At 38.8% G+C, this 13,961-nt stretch overlaps 1 protein-coding gene across 1 annotated transcript; it reads left to right on the top strand.

Annotated features, from left to right (window-relative positions):
* Positions 1-4,761: 4,761 nt before the first annotated feature.
* On the top strand, positions 4,762-7,249 carry LOC145482936 (uncharacterized). The gene is made up of 3 exons (XM_081461575.1): positions 4,762-4,955; positions 5,743-5,793; positions 6,081-7,249. The coding sequence occupies exons 1-3, from the start codon at positions 4,802-4,804 to the stop codon at positions 6,860-6,862; spliced, it is 987 nt and encodes a 328-aa protein (XP_081317701.1). The 5' UTR covers positions 4,762-4,801; the 3' UTR covers positions 6,863-7,249.
* Positions 7,250-13,961: the final 6,712 nt, after the last annotated feature.

Raw genomic sequence — 13,961 nt, 5'->3', positions numbered from 1 at the left:
AAAATATTTCTAAAAGCATTTAACCTTTCCAGCTCAAAACGCTGGTGTAATTAATATCATGTAATTAGACTGCAATGATGCCATTGAGATTTCAAATGACTTGGTGGTTTACTAACACACGCATTTTAAAACTAATGCCCGGAAGGAGGTGTTGAGCGGAAAAGACTTAAGGGTAAAAATAAGTTTGAAAATCGCCGATGCGGCATTATTTCAAAAGTTTCTTTACCTACTATTTTATGAAGCCTTTATCGGTTAATAAATATAAGCAAAAAAAAAAGTCTGTAAAGTTTAAACCGTTCATGAGATTTTGATGGACAAAATTGTGCTATATTTCAGAGTAGGAAAACAACGCAACGAGTGTCGTAGCATAATGGATAGGTCTGTTGAGTAAGCACCAGATTCCAATCCATATTAACATTTAACTTTTAAAATAGCTTTTAATGTTAGTCAGTTATCTTGTTATAAAGTGCCTTCGCTATAACAGCCCTAAGGCGACGGGGGAGGCAGATAATCAAGCCACATGGAAGTCGCTATGCACATGCCTCATCGATCGTCTGCAAACTTACATTCACGGACAAAATGATCCGGAAAAAGGACAAACCTCCGAGCCACTGGTTTCATTTCTGCCCGGCAGATAGTTTCAATAATCAAAAACAATTCGTAAGGCTTAAAGATGCAATTATCTTGATAAACGAAGGGCAACTGCTCTTTTCCTTCCGGCGACATTTTGTTTGAGACTGGTAACCGTCCTTTTTATATGTCAGTCACCCCCTCCACCCCCCCCCCCGAACTTATGTGTTACTAAACATCACAGGGATAATAAACCCTGCGGAACAAGTCTAAAAACCGACCGATCTCAAGAACATGAGAGCTCTGAATTCCCCGATCGAATCGACTAAAATAGAACCGATTGCCTCATTCCTATGCACGTTAAAGTTTGTGCTTGGAAGGTTTTGTCTGACTCCCTGAGCGCAATGCCATATCGAACAGCAGGGGTATCGATTATCGCTCGATCGAGATTTCGACTAATCGGAAGTCAGATATGGAGTTAGATGGTTAGAGTTGTACCGAGCACTCAGAAGAATTTTGAGGGACTGGGTTCAGTCAATATAAAACACGGACTGCGGACTGCGGACTGCGGACTGCGGACTGCGTCCGCGTTTTGTACCTCAGTCCGTGTGCTATACCTAGTCGGTAGTCCGCAGTCCGCCGTCCGTGTATTATAATAACTGAACCCAGTCTCTCAAGATTCTTTTATTGCATGTTATATTTTGTGTACGCATATTTAAGTAGGCTAGCTCATTATGCAAATCCAGAAAGCACGCACATCCACGCGGTGTGTATGAGCAAGCAGAATAAACGTCTTCGACAGCGCAACACACCAGATAACTGCTATCTATTTCCGGGTTGTGGCTTGTATTTTGCGCTTAGCGTTCTGCCTCAGGTCTCCCTTGTCGCATTTAACCTGAGCATTGTTGTTCCAGTCAAAAAAATGGATAGCGCTGTCCAGCAGATAAATGAGTAAAAAGTGTCAACAAAGCCAACTATACTATCCACTGCGTGGTAATTTATCCGATAGATAGCATTTCGATATAACCACCTACAGGTTTACACCAGCACGACCATGAAAATTCATTCAACTCGAGACATTCTGTCGTAGTTCTAGGTTACCGGAGCAGAACGTCGTTTTCCTTAACTCGTCGAGTGAGAAACCGAAAACAGTCGAGAGAGGAAAATGGCTGCGCGAACACTGAGTCTCGCCCCTAGTGTTTGCGCGTCCTTTTTCCTTAGCTGTGCCGAAATAGAAGGACAGGTCACTCCGTGTCGTTTTGCGGGGTGCTCCCGGCCTTTCATGACTCAAGCTCACACCAGTCCGACTCGACATTTAAGCCATTTGAAGGCTACCAGAATTTGCGGTTGGCAAACATTACTTAAGAGTAACAGTCCTAATCAATTAAGTGCGATTAAATCCGTTTAAAGATGAGTCATTTCTTAGCATTTCTCCCTTTGTCAACTTTGTTCTAGTATCCTAGGTAAATGGTTTTGACTTTTTGTTCCTATGATAAAATTTCCCTCAGCTGCATGCAGGTTTGACTGCCATATCTGAACTCACATAGGTCACCATCGGACTTGGGTGGCGGGGGGTAGGGGGGAGCGTGACCTTATTGCCCGAAAAAAATTACACGATGCACGAAAGCGTGAGTGTTGTTCAAACGCACTCAAATCGCAGTGAAAACAAGAACGCTCACAATTCACACGTCAACTATGAAACTGTTGTCATTCCGAGGATAGTTATTTTGAAACCTCGCACACTCTATGACCTCGATCGACAGCCTAGCAAAATCAGAAACTTAAAAAAGAAAAAAATTTCTCCGTACGAAAAGTGCTAGAAAATTTTAAAACGGCTCTAGCTTTGTGGAGCCATTTAAAACGGCCCTTTTCAGAGCCACCACAAAAAGTCTTGGTATTCGTTTGCTTTTATTAATTTTTTTTTTTTTTTCATTGTTTTGTCGTTGGAAATAATATCTATCTCGTGGATTTCCATGACACACATTTAAACGATATATGGCTTTTTCAAAACAGATTTCCTGGATCATTAGATCATTTGACCTTAACTCCGTCTTGACAAGGCAAACGTCAGAGAACGTAGCCTACAAACCTGGCTTTGACTACCTTCAAGACTGTTTTCTCTCAAGTACTTTTGCCCGAATCATCAACTTTTTGCCCGAAAAAATTCAAAAGTTTCTGTAACTGAGGGGGGTTGCAGCCCCCCCGCCCCCGCCCGCGGCCCGTACGCCTATGGTCAGGAGTGCCAGGAATGTAGATACTATTAAGTAAAGGATGACACGAAAGGGACATTATACATTATAAAGCTAAGTTATAACTAAAATATCGGCGGTTTTGTACAGCATTCCCGCGATAGCGACCTAGGAGGAACGTGCTGCACTGGAGCTGTTTTAACTTCTGCCTACGAATGTACATACCCACTCTTTCACACAGCACACTCTTTCACACGCTTCGAGGGCTTCATATTTCATTTGCTAGGGATTCTCGCCAGCCCACATTTAGCAAAAGGACGATTTTCTTTGCAAATATCTTATCAGTTCTTTGTGACTTTGTACTTTTAAATTTTTAAACCCGGAGGCAGCAGGAGGTATTGTTGAAGGTTTTGCCACTGGCACAACACCAGTTACAAAAGACTGTAGGCACCAAGATGTGAATGGCTAGGAAGGTGAAAAAAACAGGTGGTGATTCTGTTTTCTGGAGTGATTGTAAGAAAAACCGTGCTAAGCCTTTTTTTGACAAGGGCACACCAGTTTCTTGGCTTCGAACTATTGCCTTCCCAATGAGGCCCACAAATTCAAATTCCAATAATCCAAATTGTTTATTGTTTCAATTTTCCATGTCTCAAACTACCCTTTCTTTAAAATCTTTTTAAGATACAGAGTTTTTAGGAATGTTTTTATTGCCACATCGTGGCGTTAAAAATCACCAGGTGTGGGATGATTTCAGCGCAACATACCTTGACAATACATTGCAATGCCAGTGGTTTTGTTGTTGATTTTTTTCAAGTTTTCTAAGTAACTTAAAAACCTGCAAAACTGTTACTCGACCTTTGTCGGAATTGAGAGATTTGTCTCATGTAGCATATCTGTAACGCTGAAATGCTGCATCACCATGGTTGTAAAATATCGTTAAAAAGGTAGAAGATGTAAAGACATGAAAAGTTATGAAATATTCCAAGAAAGTGGAATCCCGCCCTACGGCCAGCCCGCTCATACGGACAGCTTGTTATTACGACAACTTTATTCCGGGCCAAAAAAAGGCTCAGTCCGTCATCAAAACATTTTTTCTGTTATTAACAACTTTGATATTTTATTTGTTGAGCTAAAGAACGTTTCTAAGAGGTGTTACGATGCATCTAACTGTTGTTGTTCAATAATATATTATTAAATCAGTTTAAAGATAATTCGCCTACTTTCTTTATTTTTTTCTTCTTTTCGCAGTCCCCATTTTAGAGGTATACGGTTTTAGCGTCTTTGCTAAAAGAGAATTTAAGCAGGTTTTATTGACTTATTGGAATAAAAGAAATTTCTAACACCACGACCACTTAACGTCATTTCAGAGGTATTTACCTAACTACTAAGTCATTTTCAAACGATAAACTAGGTCCTGAAGTTAAGCTGTTGATTCTTTCAGTCACAGCAGTTATTTATCTTGGGCTAACAGCGAACTTAGTTGAACTTGGCTAAATTTTACGTAAATATGAATAGATTCTATAAATCTATATCGGTGTTTTAAAGACTTTCTTAGAGTTCTTTAACAATGTAACCCTTATAAACGAGGTCAATTTGAAAGTAAACATTTTTCGAGCTTTCTCCTTAAGATTAAGAGGCTTTGTCAACAATTCAGTTAAAAGAGCTTGCAAGTCTTTCATAAAAACGTCATTCTTCAAACAATCTTGACGAATGGGTCATTGTGTAACAACATTATTTATTTACAACAGGTCCATTATCCCAACTGGTTTGAGACTTAATTGCAACACGCTAACATGACGGGGTTTTTTTCATTCACAATCATTTTCCAGTAGACTCGGCTAAATTGTATTCTTTAATATTTATTTCTTTTGAAAAAACATTAGAAATGACATGACTGATGAGTAGCTGACCTCTTTTTCTTTGCTTTCGTTTTTATTCCCCTGAATTAAAATCAGTCTAGATGGAAAAGAACTTGTGGGCGAACATGATACTCAGTCTAAATATAGAAGTAAATTTTCATTCTTATATTGGCCCGCTAGCCTATGCTTTTAAGCAATACACGTTTAGTCATTCTTCGCATTTTGAAGCTGACTTTCAAACCTAGTACAATGAAGGTGGGAAAGGTTTGGTTTCTCTTAGTTGTCGCTGTTTCAGTCGCTACAGTTGTATCCTCAAGACAAGTCGACTCAGGAACCGGTATGAGTTATTATATTTGAGTTACACACTTTTAAACAAAGTAAAACAACTAAGTAGAACTCCGGACAGTTCAAGCATTTGTTACGCCACAATCAATTCCATTGGTTACTAATCTCTACGAACTAGTTTTTTTCAGTCTTGAATGTTTATTTAATTGATTCCTAATTGCAAATTTGAGTGGATTCATCCCGACCCACAGCGGCTTAGAGGGGACTTGCAGGGTAGTGTCTGTCACTGAACTAAGAGCTCCTTGACAGGAATGCGGATTTGCATAATTAATAATTTTCTGATCTTTGAATTGAACGATAACTAATCAGAAAATCTTATTAGAAACGAATAGATCTCGCCAAACTCTAACTAAAATGACAGAGGTTTCAAGCCCGATTTGCAGCCATTTCTGCGCCGGCGTCGCCGGCATTGCTGGAAGTAGAGCGAAGAGCATTGTTAAATGACATTTTATTCCACCATTTGCAATTTTAAGTTTCATTCTTTCGCTGACCTATTCAATAAGTTCTACTGAAACATACGTGCTTTAATCTTGGTTTAAGAAACTGTTTTTTTTTTTACTTTTGTGAAAAAGTAACCGAATTCGTCTCACCGACGCTATATACACGAGATGTGGATTTTCTGGTTTGCAGGGCACACTGGAAAGTCTACCTGCAATCACTTGGGTGGCATTTTAAATTTCTGTTTTCACTTTACCAAAGCAATTCATGAATCCGTAAAAAATTCCTCTGCAAATAAAGTTCATACTAATACTCCCGAAATAAATGGTCATCTTTTGTAGGAGGACAAGAATTGGATCAGAAATTATCTAACCATTCTGATGGCACTCCAGGTAACGAAGGGCCAACACTCGATAGACCGATTAACCGAAGAGAGTTCACTGGAAACTGGGACAATTCTCTAAGTATTTATTAACGGCTAATAGCTTTGTTGTTCCTCTCGACACGATCATTGAGTAGTAAGAATTCACATTATAACAAGTGCAAGGAAGAAGCATTTTTTTTTTTTCTACATTCTCTTTAGGAGTGTGTGTGTGTCCAAAACGTACGATCGATGACAAATACCTTTCAAAGCAGTTTTGAGCTAGTTAAATCTTTGCTCTATCCATCTGTCTTTCAGGAAACAAGGACCAATCATACACTCCGAACAGAATCAGATTGAACTTAAATACTCTTCTTCAAGAAAGATCCCAAGACATTTCCAAGAAGGTTTTGCGACCCCGGTCGTCACGGTCTTTCAGCAAAGTGTTGTTTGAAAATGTTCGATTGAGCGTTCCAATCCGCCAACATGCGTTGCAAACCTATTTTATCCAAGGAATGGCTGTAGGTTCACTTAAACCCACTCAGTATGGACGCTACATGGTACAAGATACTGCCTACCTCGCCAATGCAAACAAAGTGTACTCTGAAGCTGCTCAGAAGATGGAAGAGCAAGGCAAACCTGACTTTGCTTTCTTTTACAGAAGTCAGGCTGCGAAGTACGAAGATTCTTACAAAGAGTTCCTCAAGACCTGGGCTCTTGAAAGTGCCGAGGCGGTGCATGAGGGGCCAGCAGTCCAAGCGTACATGGGTTATCAGCAGGCTGTGGTCAAACAACATCCCAGATATCTACCAGTAGCCATGTTACCATGCACCATGCTCTGGCCGTGGATGGCTGACAACCTCATCAAAGCAGTTGACAAGAAAAACCCGTATTATGAAGACTGGTTTGTGAAGAACCTGCGTGCACCGGGAACACAAAGCTCAACGGAGAGGTTCGTTGACGAAAATGTCACCGCATTTGATGAGGGCATTGCTCTTGAGATTTTCTGCGAAGGAATGATGAACGAACTGAATTTCTTTCGAGAAGCATGCGATGAAGCCCCATATAAACTCTCTGAAATTTGCCCAAGCGCGGGATAAACTGATATCGTAACTAATTGCTGTACCAGTAAAATTAATAGCCCTGGTTATTCATCTGAAAAACGTATATTAAGCTGAAGTTGAGACAAATATCTTTAAACCATGTTTAACTCCCTGAAGTGGAAAAAGTTTTAATTCAGTAGTGCAACATCATCTTTTTATTTACTATGTGTTTGAGTGAGCAATCACTCGATGCAAACTGTCAGATCTTCATCAAGATCATGTAAAGCATTAGCTAGGCCGTATTTTGAACAAATGCCGAGAATTTTAATTCAAAAAAAAAAACTGGATCACGCAAACTATTCTCTCAAGCAAATAAACACTGAAGTGTCTATACTCTTTGCCAAGAAAAAGTTATTATTCAATTAAACAAAAGCAAGGCCGGGCAATATTCCCTGACACACAGTTATGTAATTTATATTACGTGTGGATATACGTTAACTCAAATTGATTGTCTACCTCTTACTTGTTGTTTCCCCCCCCCCCCCGGGGGGAGGATTACTCCCTTACATTTATATGAGCTCCATCGGTTTGTGCGGCCCCAAAGCGTATCTGGTTTGTTAGCCGTTTTGGTCACAAAAAAGGTATCGATTTTGGTCATTTTGCTCTCAAATAGGGTATGGTTTTTGCACTCTTGTCTTGAAATCGGTTGTTTTTCTTAGAAGAAGCTTCTTTTTCATCATTATCGATAAGACCACCTTTAAAAGCTTTTCACAATGCCTTTGACATCGGTCTGAACTAGGTAACTAATTATGAAACAAAACTGAATCAAAAATAACTCGAGATACTTAAAAAGTCTGTATAGTCTGCAGTCTGTATTTTACCCTCAGTCCATTTTACCCCCAGTCTGCAGTCTTACACTGACCGCCTTCATGCATTATTTTGGTACAAATGTTTACCATTACTGGGCCTCAGTTTTTTTTACCAACGCCGTTGAAACGACCTCTCCGTTTATGTTCAGAGGGTAGCCATTTTGGCCATAAATTATTGTGTACCTTTTTTCAACTTCCCGAGAACAATGACTAATATTTATAAAAAGATGAATTACTGAACTTCAGATTTCTCTGACTCTATGCATGAAATGGAGAGGGACTGAAAAAGAGTTATGCACAGAAAATATTTAAGTGAATTTCTTAGGTAACTTACTTCAAATTATAAAATCTGGTCAATACCAACCGGTCCGTAAACGCAACGCGCGACTCTCATTTTTTGATCCATACAATATCTAACAAGGGAGTCTATCTGTGATGCACGGAGTTTTCTCAACAGGCATTCGCAGGCACGAAGAAACGAATAGACCTCTTTAGCTTCGCGGTCACGTGAGCTACATTGGGTAAACACAACATCATATTCTATAGTTGGAATATTGAAGGCCGAGCCTTAGTTCTCGTTTGGACCGACCTTTTGCTCTTGAGGGCGCGTCTTGCTGATAATCGCAAGAGGTCTTAAATAAAGCATGCACTTCCCATACCAATAATGGATTTGACATGACCCACATGAGTAGATTTTCTCATCTCTAATAGTTGATTTCTGGCGGGACTGATGCCTAAATGTGCATATAAAATAAGCAAAGTGGCTCTTCGTGTCTTTTTGGTAGAATGAAAGGAGAAAAAGAGCACTTTTAAAAAATTAACTCTGCCAAGCAGCAGGAGATGTCGTTGAAGATTGTGCCACTGGTAAAACACCAGTTTCAAAAGATTGTGGGCACCCAGACGTGCCATTCTCGCAGTGCTTTTGAGTAAAAATGACCTGTTCCTCCAAAGGACTCTTATTTTTCTGGAAAGGATCTTGTGATGCTGGGCGTTTATTGCTAGAGAAGCTGACTACATCAAAACTAGAGTTTCACTGAAAGAGCAGGTAACTTCGACCTTCCCATTTTCCTGTTCCCATCTTTGGTTATTCCAATATATATAATTATATATAGGCAAGAGAACTGAAGTATTTCTCTTAATATAGGCCTGTACAAAATTGTGATTCATTGATAAATCGTTTATTAAACTCACAACTTGCAACTATAAGCTGAATTACTTGTGTTATATACTACATGTTTAAAAAATTCAAACTATAAAAATTCCTAACTATACATAAAAAAATTTATATAATAATAAAATACATCAAACTAGTATAAAATTCTATTTACAATTGTTGTTTATTTGCATAGTGCATTATGAAAAGTATTTCTAAACCTCTTTGTTTTTACATTCGGGATTGAAAACATACGCCTAGTCCTGAAATTATATCTCTCACTGTCATTGCGCGCGGGCAGCAGGCCAGCTAGTTTGTGCTGGTCATTACTCTCTACAATTTGTTTAAACAGAATGCTACATAATTCCTCACATCTATGAAAGAGTGTTTTTAAGCCCGTATCTTCCAGGGCCTTGCAATACAAAACCTCTGGGAATAGGATCCTTAAGACTCTTTTCTGAACCCTCTGTATTTGGTCGGACAAATAGGCTGGCAAGCTAGAATGGAAAGCCTGGCATGCATATTCTAGAACGGAACGTATGCATGCACGATAAAATTGAATTAGAGACTTACGGTCTATGCCAGCGCGCTTGAGTTGTTTAAGTAAGTAAATTCGTCGAGACGCTTTCGTAGTAATATTATCGACATGATCGTTCCATTTAAGGTCATTCCTTACAGTGACGCCGAATATCTTAGCTGATTTCACAATTTCAATAGCATTATCATTACATCAGCCTCAAGAGAAACAGTGTCCAAGTTACTTTCCATACGAAAGTCTATTCTGAGTTCCTTGCACTTAAATTCATTTAAGAGGTGTTAGGGTAAATTATTTGTTGTTCAAATCAGAGTGTTTTGTTTCTGGGTAAGAGAAATCCAAGTTTAGTTGCAGCCAAATAAAGTAGCTAGATGAAAAGAGGGAGAAATATTTTGTACCCAAGTTTTCTAATTGTGAAGATGAATTGCTCAATTTTCTCTGAAAAAGTATTGACAATGGAATCTTAAAATCTGACTCTTAACATGCGAAAAGAAGAAGCTAAGAAATTTGTACCCGTTTCCACTTCTGTTTAAACTATCTTACTCCTTCAATGCATTGTCACTTATAATAGAACTTTTAAGCCCGAAAGAACGCTTTTTAGGACAGAATATGTTACCGTTGTAAAAATAAGTACTTCTCCGTTCAGTCTAATAAGTTGCTCTATAATGTCGGTAGCTTTATTTATTCCATATGTGAAAGCAATATCGCTTTTGGATCTGTAGAATTTTAAACCAAGTACAAGAATGGCAAGAAAATTTTGGCTTTTCGTTGTTGTCGCCATTACACTGGCAGTGGCTGTATCCTCGAAACAAGTCTCTGGAACCGGTAAGTGTCATTTCATGCACGGAAAGAGCATTCATAATAAATACCTTCAGAAACGTTAGAAAGGCAAATAAAATAATGAAAATATGATGGCGAGAAAGTTTCAGTGACAATTTGAGTGTCTTTCTGAAACACCTTACAGTCTTTCAATTGACGTTAAAGACAATTTTTTAAAATCTATTTTTAAAGCGAAACTTAATACCTTTTTATACGATTTTCATTAAGTTTAATGAATTTTAAACCTCGATATGTTTTGTAGTTATCTATTTTGATAATTAAGCTGTTTTAAATTTTGTTAATTGAATAATGTTTCTTTCTTTTTTTGTTTTTGAGGGCCCCACTGAAAACCGGCGAGTTGGATTCCCTCATTAAAAATCATTATTCAAAATATATGTAAAAAATGTATGTGAATCATGATGGGTCAGTTCTCCATATTAATTTCTGCCTTTTGCTCTACAAGGCTCCCGAGGTTTATGGCCAGCCTTTGTAGGAAACAGTTTTCTCGGAGGTCACGAAATCGAACAGAGATTGCCTAACCATTCTGTTGGCACTCCGGTGTACAAAGTCAGTCCCAAACAGCCAGCACTCAATGGACAAGACAACTTAAGTGACTTAACTGGAAATTTGACAAACTCACCAGGTAAAGTAAAAAGCCTGTAACATGCCACTGGTCTGCACGTAACTTGAAAGCTAGGTTTAAAACGATAATCATGTTTAATTTTCAGTTCGAGAACACCGCATCATAATAGCTACAGTTACGATCAGTTTGGAATAGTTTTTACTATTGCTTTTATCCAGGTATACGACTCTCACGTAAATCTGCCTTTGCGGTTTGTCTCCAAACCAATCAGTTCAGTTTGTGAGATATAAAAGAAAACAGTAACAAAGTTTTGTAAATCAATTTATACTGGTTGAATTTTAACTTTCAGACAATGAGTTGTATTCCAAGACTCCTAGCAAAATCAGATTGCACCCTTACAACCTCCGTCAACCTCCTTTTGCAAATTAAAAAGCCCTTCAGCAAAATGTTGTTTGATCATGTAATCAGCTTACCGCTACGCGAGGAAGTGATTGAAACCATGTTTGTACAGGGAATGGCTCAAGGAACACTCCGATCGAGTTACTATCTTGACTACACGATCCAAGATATTGTCTACCTCGCTAATGCAGCCAGAGCTTACGACGACGCTGCCCAGATGATGCAAGAACAAGGAAATAATGATTTTGCATTATTTTACTGGAAACAGGCTCAGAAGTTCGACGTATACAACAAAGATGCGCTCTCGAACTTGCGACTTAAAAATGCTGACAATGTGAAAACTGGTACGGCAATCGAGATGTACATGGGTTATCACAAGGCTTTGGCCAAAACCAATCCAAGATTCCTTCCAATAGCCATGTTGCCTTGCTCCATGCTTTATCCTTGGGTTGTTCGTCAATTCATTGGTACAGTTAACAAGCAAAGCCCGTACTATGAAGACTGGTTTGTGAAGAACAGTCGTGAAGAGGATAATCCAAGCTCAACGGAGCTATTTGTCGACACCAAATTCACTCGACAGGATGAGGAATTGTCGGTTGGTATTTTCTGCGAGGGAATGATGAACGAGGTCAATTTCTTTCGCGAAGCGGGTGGTGAGAAATTGTTAACTTTTGAAGAAGTTTGCAGAAATCATATCTAGGATAAATAAGCTGGGAACTCGGTAACTTAACCGACTAAGTAGATTTCCTTGCATTGATATCCTCATGTAGAACATACTTAAAGTATCGATGGTGGCTTTACTGGGATCAAATTAAAGATTACAATGAAGTTACGTTCAAGCATTTGTTTTGTTTTTGTTTCATTCACACTACTTCATTACACGAAGATTCACAAAAAGGGGTTAAAATTCAGCAGCCTGAGATTGCTGCTTTAAAGGTACTGTTCGTTACGAAGCGATTCAAGGAAAAATGAAAGAGGACTTGCGAAGGGTGTAGGCAAGTGACCTGCTCCCTGCTATCAACTAAAAGTTGACTGGGTGAAAAGACACCCTATCGCAAATAGCGGAGTATTGTGGACAGGAGTAGAACTTCATCCCACAATATTGTTGTAAATTTATTCTTTTTGATGGGGAGCGCATTCTTTTACAGTGATAATAAATGTCTCACTGAATCCCATATTTTAGATAGTGGGAAGAAAAAGAAGGGTAACTGAAATTTTGACGAAAATTTCAAGGAAAAGTCTTAAATTTTGGCTGCATGTAACTTTCTTGTTGGGCGGCTATTGCAATGATTGGATAGAATACAATACAGCTGAGACCATTGAACTGTGTTTCTTAAAGCAGAAACCGATATGAATGTACCCAAACTACAACAGCGTTCATTTTGTTGTCATTATTTGTCTGATAGTTACGGTAAGTATAAAGAAATCATTGCAACAGCGGGAAAACGCTGAGGTCGCCAGCTGTGAGAATTCGGCGCCCCGAGAAGCAAGAACTGAAAATTTGCGTAGTTTATTCGGTTCTGGCAAGAGATTATCAGGGTAAGAGAGTGAATCCCGCATATAGGTCTCCTAAGTAAGGAAATCCCTCTTAAGTTATTTTTAGACATGGTACCCAGTTCTTCCGAGGATGCTACTCGCGCGATGCGTGGACAGCCGAAGCGACTTTCTCGAAACTACCTGAGACGAAATGGCGGGAACGCCATTTTATGTTTTGATTTCGTTTCATAGCAGTAATGTTTTCTGCACTCTCGGCCGTCTTTTTGTTCGGCCGGGCTTTCGTTTGTTTTGTGCTCGTTGGGCTGTTCAGTATTTTGTCGTTTATTCTGTTTTACGGAGTTTTATTATGCGAACTTTAACGGCAACGGCAACGAGTACAATGGTTGTGTAAGCGTGAGTTATGAATCTTTGTTCATTTCTTTGCCTTTGTTCACAAAAGGTCACGCAACAACAACGTAAAATAGCCACATTCTGCATATTCGAGAGAACGTGAACTATACGACGTACAGTTTTTAAACTTTCTTTTTCGAATTTTGACGCTGTCTTACATATTCAGTTTGGGATATTTCTGACAGCATAGACAAACTGAGTGATTCTAAATTCTCGCGAGATTGTTGGGTTGAATATTAAGTCGATTTTTAATCGATGTTGTCTTTGGCGTTGTTGCAGTTGCTGCTTAAGGTGGCTCAAAACAGTTTCCAGCACTTATATCTGGATGGGTCGTTATAACCACTCTTTATCACTTGATGCTACAATCATGGTATCAAAAAACTGCCCAAGCATTGGTGAACACGTTGTCATCATTTTCATGACACAACAGGTTACCATAGCAACAGTATGACCTCCTAAAACGCCCTTAATTACAGCTTTACGGGCTTATAATTCAAAAACTGCACGGTGAATCTTTTTATATTATCAACTTTTCATAAGCATGATAAAACGCAACTTTTGGCAAAGTTTAAAAAAATTCTGTACATGGGGTTCAGAGCCATCTTAAATTTTCGAAAATTTAAGGTGGCTCTGAACCCCATGTACAGAATTTTTTTAAACTTTGCCAAAAGTTGTGTCTTATCATGCCTATCAAAAGTTGATAATTAAAGAAAATTTCACCGTGCCGGTTTTGAATTATAAGCCCCTAAAGCTGTAATTAAGGGTGTTTTTAGGAGGTCATATTGTTGCTATGGTAACCTATTGTGTCACGAAAATAATACCAACGTGTTCACCAATGATTAGGCAGTTTTTTGATACCATGATTGTAGCATCAAGTGATAAAGAGTGGTTATAACGACCCATCCAAATCT

This window comes from Orbicella franksi, chromosome 1 (genome assembly GCF_964199315.1).
Source record: "Orbicella franksi chromosome 1, jaOrbFran1.1, whole genome shotgun sequence".
Classification (NCBI taxonomy): Eukaryota; Metazoa; Cnidaria; class Anthozoa; order Scleractinia; family Merulinidae; genus Orbicella; species Orbicella franksi.
This window is presented reverse-complemented; position numbering and strand designations above follow the sequence as displayed.